Source organism: Macrosteles quadrilineatus, unplaced genomic scaffold (assembly GCF_028750875.1).
Source record: "Macrosteles quadrilineatus isolate MER2022 unplaced genomic scaffold, UCM_ALF_1.0 Scaffold_3__2_contigs__length_128488019, whole genome shotgun sequence".
NCBI lineage: Eukaryota > Metazoa > Arthropoda > Insecta > Hemiptera > Cicadellidae > Macrosteles > Macrosteles quadrilineatus.
Window position 1 is genome coordinate 114074549 of NW_026542596.1, and position 11280 is coordinate 114085828.

Below are 11280 nucleotides of genomic sequence, written 5' to 3' on the forward strand. Positions count from 1 at the left end.
TGAAAGTTCTGAGAAAATGGTGCATTCAGATTAAAAATGGCCGATCTGACGCTCATGAGTCATGTCGAAGCGAAGGGCGGACGCCCGAGCATTGTGACTGATGGAACTGGTCGATAAAGTTGATGAAAAGGTTCACAAAAACCGCTGATTCCCGATAACGGGTCTTTTGCTTTGCTGTGTGACAATTTCAAACCACAAAGTCCGTGAAACTTGAGGAGAAGTTTCCGTTTTAAGTGTTTCCCAACAAAAACCGTATCACTGACCGCACCCCTTAACTGGCGGGATTTTTTTATCGCAGCGCTCGTCTTAAGTTGAAATTGTGAAAAAACGGGCAGCGCGAGAATGCTCCAATTGTCACGGCTGGATGCCGACTGAGATGCCGAGTACGCACGCACCAAAATGTACGAGATCGGCGCGCGCCTAGCGGCGTCATAACGAAACGTTCTTTACTTTCTGGATAGCCCTCGTATATCTAGTCAGGTTTCCTGTGGTTCATGATCTCCTCTATTGTTCACAGCCATCGTGCAAGGAGACACTCCTGAAGAGATCTACCAGAAGGTGAAGGAAGTGATCCATGACCAGTCCGGGCCAACAATCTGGGTCCCGTCCAAAGACCCGCTCTAACCACCCTCCGTCTCCCCGGCGTAAACAAATATTAGATTTTATTTATATTGTATTGTTGCCTTCAACTTGTATTCATTGTGGCATAGTTTTTCTTCCTCTCCACATTAGCTGAATCAGTGATTCATTTCTACCAGCCGATTAAATGCTCAATAAGTAGCGGTTAGGTTTAGATTCCACACATTTAGCAGTGTGTGAGATTTTTTTTAGAGGTAAACTATCCTTTGAATCTTATTGCTTTCCTCGGGAATGTTGTGTTGTAAACATTTTACATTTTACAGGGCAAATTTGTGTACAAAGTTCGAAATGTAAGCGTATTTCATGGTGTTGGATGTTGAGTCGACCTCACACCAAATGGGAGTGATTGACCTAATAAAAAAAATTATCAATGTTATATTTTTTCTCAAGTAAAATAGTACATTAACTTTTGTAGACACTTCATTTAATCTTATTTCTTTTGACATGTGGCTTTGTATTAGCAGCAGATATTCATTATGAATTCCGCCTTTAAAACTAATTTTTAAAGAAAATCTTTATTATAAGTTTTTTTTTTATTTGCATCAAGATAAAAATGTATACATTAATAACCTACAATCGTAAATACTTAGGCAATACAATGGCTGCTAGTAGACATTTTTGGTATTAAATCCTTTTCAAAGTATTTATTTTGTATGTTTTTGCAAATTACAATCTTTGAAAATATAAATAATTGAACAAAATAAATTATTTTTGGCAAATAGTATTTTTATATTAGTTAAAACTAGGCTGGCAATAAAAATTGCTAGTTTGTTCTGAATGGTGTGCACACCTAAAACTTAATTTATTTTTAAGAAAAACTGTGCCACAGTATTTTGTTATTATGTTGACAAATCATTGTACAGACTGATCAAAATCAATGTATTAGTCTTTGTAAGTAAGTTGTTACTTTACGCTCGTCCCAGTTATTGTTAAAGTTAGCTCAGTGCTGGAGTGTGCAGGGTACTTTGGTGCTGGAATTTTTAAGCTTCAGCCCTATTTGTGCATACTCGGTTTCATTGTACATATATTTTGAGTGTATAGTTGTTAATAATATAATTTTATTTTAGTAAATAAATAAAAGCGTATATTTCCCTCGGATTTGTAATAGGTGAATATCGATTAAAAGCTTTATATTGTAGGCTGAGGTAGACCGTAAAGTTTTTTAATAAAATATTTTTCACAGTAAAAAGTTATTTGTACCATTCAGTTGGTCGGATAGTTTTCATCTATCGGTTCTTTGTGTTTAACGGAACTGGAGTTGTGTATACGGTTGTACTCGACATGTTTCACATGGTAGCAGAGTCTATTTATGTTTTATATAAAGATTTTATGAAAAGTGCAATTATTTGTTTAATCTACATAGAACGTTGTTTGTTTGTACCATATAAAGCTACAAACGTGTAACTGAAATTCAAAGCGCATACAAAATTACACTAGTTAAGTTGACTTTTTTTCTTAATTAGATAAAAATATAGATTTGAAAGAGTAACGTACTGTATTTAACTATTTAAGTAAAATGTCTAATTATTGTTTTGGATTTAATGAAACAAATTATTTTGTGTACAGCTAAGTCAAACCATCACATGAATTTATTATTTTTTTATAATTATTTGAATTTACAAGGTTAAACATAGTTTTAGATCAAATTAGTTTAGTTGTAGTACTATCGATAGCTGGAAAATTATTGAAAATTGTAACCGAATTTAAGGCAGGTATGATTTTATGGATTTGTTTACCCTCTCGTCAGTTTTTTGTGCACGGTACTCGTTGTGTCATTGAGAAGAGAATTGGCCACCCTAAGATGCTTCCATGACTACTCACAATCCGCAACATAGGACAGTGGACTCGTGGTGATACATGTGATTGTTTTCTACAACATGGCTGAATCATGTATAGTAACGCTCTTTATAAATAATCGTACTCGTACTTGACAACAAATAAGTATAGAGAATTTGTTTTTCATTGTAGATTGTATAGGCATTGCTACATTGTTGCCTCAGTCCCAGAGCGGACAGAGACTTTGTACTTAGCGATTATTGTTATACCCTGCCATTCGTTATAACCTATTCCACGAGTTTTGTGTACAATATTGATTAAAGTACAGAGTTTTGTTTGTTTTGTAAAAACATTAGGTACAAAAATCGGTAGTGTTTTGTGGAACATTCTCACCTACCTGTTTTCATCAATTGATTCTATTACATCTTACTGTGTGACTTATATATTCAACTGTGTTTTATTTCTCCTTGTGTTTTGGTAGTTAATTTTTTAAGATTGGAGTGTTTTTAGCCCTTAAACTTCACTTATAACAACTATATTCAATTCACTAAACAAAAACTAAAACTTACTTTGAAAACTAAAACGGGTAAGGGCTGCAACCTCTGAGAGTCAAGTTTAGATCATACTGGCTTTTGAGTTCTTCTTTGGCTCAGTGTTGTTAGGTAGCCTGCCTGCCAACTGGCTTGGTGTAAACAAGGCTTTACATATATTCCAAGCAGTTTATTTGGTTTTAAACAGGTTCTAGGTATTTTTTTCGTATTTTTAAAGTCTCGAAATTCACGACCATGACGTGTCCCTAGGGTACATTTTCCAACTTTCACGCTGTTTTTAGACTAATTATTCATGCCGAAATATATAAAGCCATATTTTTATGTCATCAATGGTTATTAAACTTACAAAAAAGGAGCATATTATAATTTTATTGTCATTGCAAACTGACTACCATGACAAAATAAGTCTGTCCCTCGATTTGGCATCACGACCATTTGGGATGTAACGTAATGTAAAAAAATTTGGAAATAACGTGCTAAAATTAGTACTTTTTAAGCTATTTTGAGGACCTAGTTTAATGTGTTCAAGCTTCCCAGTTTATTTTTTAAAGGTCATGAAATGTTAAAAAATAAACTTGTACTCGCATAATGTCATGTTTTTTTTGTTTTTTTTTATTGAGACTTTGGTGGTTTTAATATCAAAGGAATACCGCAACATTACAACACATTCAAGAATGTTTGATTTACAAAAAACACTCTGGTGCCAATGTGCATGCTAAACAGAAATTGTCCAAAATCAGACCATGATTTTGAACCAGAGAACTTATTTTATCTAAGAAGTGTTTAAGAACTAGCACTGCATTATACCTGCCCAGCAAGCAACAGTTCATGTCAACCACGCTTAAAACAAGTAAACTTTTCTTTCAACTTTTCTGAAAATACACATTTTCTTTTCGGCATTAGGGTAGGCCCTAAGGACGATCAACACGGACAAATTAAAAAGTAAGATAATTATTTTTTAAGTAGGCATGTAACATGTAACGTAAAGTAAGCAGACGAAGAGCTAGTCACTGGTTGACGGCCGACGGTCGCTAGTATCATTGACTATAAACACTACGTAGTGTTATAAAGTCAATGCTAGTATGCTACTGGCCTGGCAAACTGGCTACTAGTGAGCAGAGTTATTCAGTTTCGCCTTCCTTTCTGTTTTGTTCTACAGTATTTCCAATGGATTCTAGCGTACGTTATACACAAAATTTGACCTAAAGAAAGAGGAAATGACACTTTTATACGTAAGATATTATTAAAGTGTAGTATTTTAACTTAGTTTAATGTTATGATGACGATTAATTATAAAAGCTGATTGCTAATATTAATACTTGCAGAAATATTTTTTTATTTTCTCACAAAGTCAAAATCCCGGACATTTGAAAGTATTGCCGAAAATCCCCCGGACGTTTTTTTTGTACCCACAAAGAGGACGTGTCCGGGAAAAAGAGGACGTCTGGGATCCCTATTCACGACCATCGCGGGTTTTTCACGACCAATCCAGCCTTATGGATTATAGTGTGTTTGGTCGTGACAATAACTTTAATATCATTGTAAATTGAACAGTTTAGTTCAATTGAAACACATATTTTTATTATAACTAACAGTATAATTGAAGGATTGTTTAGAAAGATTCAGATTATTTCAGAAAATTCACGACCGTACCGCTTGTCCCTAACCATCACGTTTACGATTTCTATCATAAAAATTTCAAAAATTAAAATATCGTCATATTTTAATGTTTTATACACAAAAGAAGCACACCTCTATACAAACATAACGACTTTTCGGGTCTCAGGTAAGTTTTTTCGGAGTTATACAAACTTAAAAAGATTTTATTGGCTTTTTTTTTAATTTTTTGAGTTTTTTTACTTTTTTCTAGAAAGACCAAATATACCAACAGCTCAGTGACCTTTTTATTGTATAATGGTCATAAAAGTCAATTAGTTTATAGCAAAACATAGTTGTAAAAATAATATTAACTATTTTTAATATTCATTTAAACGTTTGTTATGGTCGTGACAGGATTTTGTGTTTTTCCACTAAAGATGATCTTTAAAAAAAAAACTGCCAAAGATATTGCGTTACCATGGACATTTTATGAAACTTCAAATGTTAATGAAATAAAAAAAAATAAAAGTTTTGAAAAAAGGAGAAAAAAAATTGCAAAGTGCTTTCTCTGAAAACGTACGTTTTTAAATTTTCACTCATATTTGAATGGGAGGCTGCAGTGTGTTGCTATTAACGGCTCGACATCGGCTACTCAACTAGTACATGGGGTGCCGCAAGGCTCAGTCCTGGGTCAGAATCAGAATCAAAATCCAATCCAGTTTTCTCTGGTAAAAGTTAACGACGGACAGTAAAAAGGTTTACGATAACAATTACATCCCTCCCCCCCCCTCAGAAAAACGGAACGCAATGTTTAGGTGAACCTGGAAGTTTCATTGTTGCTCAACCTTCTACCCCTGCCTAAAGCTCTATAAATAAATGGTATCAGCATTCTGACACATACTTTCTCCCATAAGTTTGTCAATACCTTCATCATGTGTAAGCGGTGAGAGTAAATATACGGAAATTGGATTTGTACAATTTTGTTCAGAATTTAAAGGAATCTAACATACTAAATTTTTATCAAAATTGTTCTGTCCATTTTTGGGAAAATCCAATTTTTCCGTTATTTTATGGGGTTTTTATGGGAAAATCCTCATTAAAAATCAAAATTTCTAAATAATGAAAAAAAAAACTATCAAAATTGTAAGGACCATGACACACTATGTTAAATCAAAACCGGATTTTTTCTAAAATCCTATTTTTCGTTATTTTATGGGAAAATAAAATAATTTACAATAACTTTTGAACCGTAATTTTTACAAAAATGGGATTTGTACCATTTTGTTCAGAATTTAAAGGGCTACAACATACTAAACTTTTATCAAAATCGTTAGGCCATTTTTGAGAAAATCCGATTTTTCCAGTTTTTTATGGATTTTTATTGAAAAATCCCCATTAAAAATCAAAATTTAAAAAAAATGAAAAAAACACCTGGAGATACCGTGGATTAGAACCTACATACCAAATTTCATCGAAATCGGACCACGTAGTCCCTAGCTCTGTACACATCCAGACACACACACACAGACATGGAAAACCACTTTTTTGGGTCCAGGGGACCCAAAACGGATATATCCACTCAAACTTGAAAATTTTGACGAAAAAAATACTTTCTCCATATACTATGGTGTGCTATGGTATAGGGGGAGAAAGTAAAAATACGTTACTTCATTTCAATTCTATTTTTCTGGACCGGGTAGGTGATGTCACATGTGATCGTGAAGTAAATTTCGTACGTGAGGAAACCGTCATCAGGGACTCTGCGGCAGTACCAACTCTTCCGAGACATCGTCGACGGCCTTCGAGCAAGACTTGAAGAGACGGCGGATGTTTCTCCGTGGGAACACATCAGGGACATGGTTGCTGAGGATGTTCCCCAGCTCCGTCCCCGGATCGACGAGTAACCCCCCAGAACGACGTTGACGTCTACAGGTAGCTGAGCTACCAGGGCTTGGACCCACAGTATCTGGAAGTATATGCTCCTAGAGAGCAGGAGCTTCACGAGACGTGGCGCTAGTCGCCACAGTCATATAGACTTGGTGGCATAGTGGATAGGGAGCTGTTCTGATAAACGGGAGGGCCGGGTTCAAATCCCTCCGAGAGCAATAACTTTTTGTCAAGGATTTTTCTCATAATCAGCAAGTTTGGTTGGTTATTAAAACATTATAAAATTGAATTTGAGCCATTTAGTTTTATTTTATGAACAGAACTATTTTTTTATTACCCTTCATTCGATTTTTCATTATCAGCAAGTCTGGTTAGTTTATGACAGTTTAATTTCATGATTTAAAAAATATAAAATTGAATTTGAGGCATTTATAATTGTAGGTATTTAATGAACAGAACTAATTTTTCGATTACTAAACCTTCAATAGTCCAGAAGCCTCCTAATGTAACTGTTGGCAAAATTAATACTGAAAAACAAATCGTGCTACCGTATGTTTAATCTATGGTGTCACACCACGGCCGCCTTTAACTACAGGCCGCGGCCTTGTAGAATTGGCAACGTTGCAAGTGGTGCTGTCCAGCCCCGGAAGTCCCATAAGATAACATGGAAAGCAAGTGACACCAGCTCAGTAATTTACGGATTATTTATTTAAATTTAAATGTATGATTAATGATTATAAATCCATTAAAATATTTAATATAAAACATATAGTGTTCTAAACCAAAACAATTTTAATTGAAAATCTATTTCTACATTCAAACAGGAGTCGTTTTTTATAGCCCTAACCCACTAGCCCAGTGACCAATCCGTCCAATGTCCTACTCCTAGCCTATCCTATTCTAAAAAAATTCTCATTTCAAAACTAGGTAAGTTAAGCCCGGTTTTAGTCTTGTAGTTCAAAATAATTTATCTTCTCGCAACTCTGACTGTTCTGTTGGTTAGTAGGCTACTTGGTTTAAAGGAAAATGCAAGATTTACTTGACAGAAAGCAGGGCCGTCCAGTACTATAATCACTCAACCACCAAGCTGACATAAAAACTTTTACTCATAACGTTTTTAATATGTTACATTTTAACAAGTTACCTTTAAGCATGTTACATTGTAAAAGGTTACAATTTTACATGTTACATATTTACATGTTACATTTTAATATTTTACATTTTAACACGTTACATTTAAGCATGTTACATTTTAAAATGTTACATTTTAACACGTTACATTTTAAAATGTTACATTTTAACCTTTAAGCATGTTACATTTTAAATTTTAAAAGGTTACATTTTTACATGTTACATTACATGTTACATGTCGTCAATCGTCAATGTTACATGTCTTGAATCGTCGTCGTCGTCGTCGTCGTCGTCGTCGTCGAGCGCGGGCGATAGCTATCCTCTGTTTCTGGCCCCCAGACACGGTTACTCCTCTCTCCCCCAGAATGGTACTGTAGCCATCAGGGAACTGTCGGATAAAACTGTCAGCATTGGCCAGCCCAGCAGCCTCGTACACCTGTGACAAAGATTAATTAAATTAGTAATACCAAACTAGTGACAGGTAATACAAACAAAGTAACATAGAATCAAACCAGCTACCTTCTGATTACAAGGCGAGTACAGCAGTACTATAATCACTCAACCACCAAGCTGATATAAAAACTTTTACTCATACCAGTACTCATAACGTTTTTAATATGTTACATTTTAACAAGTTACCAAACTAGAATACTGCCAATACTAGAATACTAAAAACACACAAAAAACTACTTATTTCTAAAGAAAAAACTTAAAGGAAATATATACAAAAACCTACAGCTAAAGTCAAGTCAGGGTTAGAGGAGGAGATCGTCATACACGATATTTTTCGCGTATGCGATTCCCCCTTGGACACGGTCGGGACGGACAAGGACGACTATATGGTCTGGATGCCTGACTCTACTGAGCAGGACGTACAACTGACCATGAGTGAAACAGTCACTGCGAAGATCGACTCCAACGCGATCAATCGTCTGGCCCTGGCTTTTGTGGCCAGTCATGGAATATGCCAGCATGAGAGGAAACTGAAGACGGCGGACACGAAGCGGTGACCCCTCGACGAACGGGAAAACGAATTGAATCCGGGGAATACAAATCGGATCCTGTTGTCCAGGGAGTCGCACTGTGATCAGACGAGGTCTTATTGCAGTCACGATCACTTTAGTGCCGTTTACGAGTCCGCTGTCAATGTTCAAGTTTCTCATGACGAGACACACGGAGCCAATCTTGAGTCGCAGGACATGGTCTGGTACACCCTTGCCAGTAGCTTGGTTCAACAAGTGAACGTCTACATCCATACCATCGTCGTTCTCCTTGTCCACAGAATCAGCACTCCTCAACTCATGAACGACGCCGTCCATCAGGTTGAGGACGGTGTTGTTGATCTGCTGGACATTGGCGTTCATGGTCGAAAGAATAGACCTGCCAGCAATTCTGTCTGTGTGGTGTAGGTCACAAGCAGGAAACACAAAGTCAATCAAGTCGGGAAGGGATGTCACGTATTTCACACCGGACAGTGGGATCAGGGCAACAGAGTCACGGCCTTCCCCAAAAGGAACAGATGTAATTGTTCCATTGCCTACTTGAAGGAGGAAGTCAGAGTAGGCAGTGGACCCAGAAGTCCGGTGAGGTGTGGACAGAGAAAAGATTTTGAAACTTGGCCACAGAGATGACGCACGCAGTGATACACAGGCAATGTCGGCCGGAGTACGAGCCTTGGCAACAACTGGTGCGATCTGACGGAAATCCCCGCAGCAGATAAAGATCTTATTCCCGAATGGCTCAGGTGAATTCATGAGATCACGCAGAGATCTGTCGATGATTTCAAAAATGTACCGGTGAGCCATCGGGGCCTCATCAAAAACTATGAGCTGTGCGGCTCTGATGAGTTCTGCCCGCTGAGATCCGTTGGTCAAGTTCCAATATCCAGTGCCATCGCCGAGATCAAGTGGTAGCCGAAACATGCTATGTGCTGTCGTGCCACCAGGCAGATTACCAGCGGCAATGCCGGAGCTAGCGACAGCAATAGCGACCTGGTTACGACTACGGACGTATGCAAGAATAACATGTATTAGACAGGTCTTGCCGTAGCCTCCGGGTCCGTCAAGAAAGATCAGTTTTTTAGACCGGCTGTAGACTTGGCCCTGCAGTATAGACCGAACATAATCGAAGACCGCCCTCTGGTCGCGGGAAAGTTTAGGTTCCCACTCATCTACAAGTGATCTCTGACGATTTTCACCGTGGATGAGAAGTTCCCTCCCCAGTTCGGTCGTGTCGTCGTCTACAGTAGGGAGACCGTGATCGGCCAAGCAGGATCCCTGACGTCGAAGGCTTCGATCGATCTCAATCAGAGCCAGCTTGTACGCAACCTCGTGATCAAGAGGATTCCGCTCCAAATGGTCTTCGCACAGTGCTTCACGGAAAGCATCCCACAAGAGGGCCGCAGGAGCTCCCATGTTACACAGAAGGACAAAGAAAGAGCGGAGCCTCGGACCGACCATGAATCGAGCTGCTTCCTTCAGGGCTTGGTGGTACTCGTCCTCGTCCTCAACCAAACCGAGGGTGCGCGCTACCTGTTGATATGTCGTGCAACCATCACCACCACGAGCAAGCAGGTCGGCGTATCCCCGGCACGGAATGACCATCAAAAGGAGCCTAAGAAAGTACTGCTCGCTTCTGTTTGGCGAGACCCAGAAGAGACGACAGATCTTTTGACCACGCTTTCTTGAGGTAAGGAAATGCTTGCCGTCTGGATGGTCGTACACATCAGCATTACTAGGGCGTTTGTTATGAATAACGTACTGCTCGAAAAAAGACTGGTAGGTTAAATCGTCGAATACCGAGTCAAGAGGCCTATTGAAGTACAAGAGCAAGTCAGAGGTAGCTCCCGAAGTGGCGTTACATTTTAACATGTTACATTTTAACTTCTTATATTTCCACATGTTACATTTTTACATGTTACATTTTAACATGTTTTACGATCAAGTCATTCCCTTGCAACTGACCTGGTAGCCTAGTCTAGTATGAGGATGGATGGGATTTTCAGTAGAGCGCGGGCGATAGCTATCCTCTGTTTCTGGCCCCCAGACACGGTTACTCCTCTCTCCCCCAGAATGGTACTGTAGCCATCAGGGAACTGTCGGATAAAACTGTCAGCATTGGCCAGCCCAGCAGCCTCGTACACCTGTGACAAAGATTAATTAAATTAGTAATACCAAACTAGTGACAGGTAATACAAACAAAGTAACATAGAATCAAACCAGCTACCTTCTGATTACAAGGCGAGTACAGCAGTACTATAATCACTCAACCACCAAGCTGATATAAAAACTTTTACTCATACCAGTACTCATAACGTTTTTAATATGTTACATTTTAACAAGTTACCTTTAAGCATGTTACATTTTAAAAGGTTACAATTTTACATGTTACATTTTTACATGTTACATTTTAATATGTTACATTTTAACACGTTACATTTAAGCATGTTACATTTTAAAATGTTACATTTTAACACGTTACATTTTAACATGTTACATTTTAACTTCTTATATTTCCACATGTTACATTTTTACATGTTACATTTTAACATGTTTTACGATCAAGTCATTCCCTTGCAACTGACCTGGTAGCCTCGTCTAGTATGAGGATGGATGGGATTTTCAGTATAGCGCGGGCGATAGCTATCCTCTGTTTCTGGCTCCCAGACATGGTAACTCCTCTCTCCCCCAGAATGGTA

At 37.9% G+C, this 11280-nt stretch overlaps 2 protein-coding genes across 14 annotated transcripts in view; one reads left to right on the top strand and one right to left on the bottom strand.

Moving 5' to 3' along the window:
• Window positions 1–2860, top strand: part of LOC128991111 (disks large 1 tumor suppressor protein-like) — a 429939-nt gene extending 427079 nt beyond the window's left edge. For all 13 annotated transcript variants that reach the window (XM_054413854.1, XM_054413856.1, XM_054413843.1 and 10 more), the window contains one exon: window positions 518–2860. In XM_054413854.1, coding sequence (XP_054269829.1) covers window positions 518–624 — 107 coding nt within the window. In that variant the 3' untranslated portion in view covers window positions 625–2860. The remainder of the gene's footprint in view (window positions 1–517) is intronic.
• A 3368-nt stretch (window positions 2861–6228) lies between these two features.
• LOC128989481 (ATP-dependent DNA helicase PIF1-like) lies at window positions 6229–10186 on the bottom strand. The gene is made up of 2 exons (XM_054411374.1): window positions 8411–10186; window positions 6229–6531 (listed from the first exon to the last, which is right to left on the bottom strand). Exons 1-2 carry the CDS (start codon window positions 10184–10186, stop codon window positions 6229–6231), a joined length of 2079 nt encoding a protein of 692 aa, XP_054267349.1.
• Window positions 10187–11280: the final 1094 nt, after the last annotated feature.

Coding starts and splice junctions, on each gene's coding strand:
- LOC128989481 (XM_054411374.1), bottom strand. CDS start 10,186: ATGGTCATTCCGTGCCGGGGATACGCCGACCTGCTTGCTCGTGGTGGT. Junction 6,532..8,410: donor CAGACCATATAGTCGTCCTT/GTCCGTCCCGAC, acceptor ATATACTTCCAG/ATACTGTGGGTCCAAGCCCT.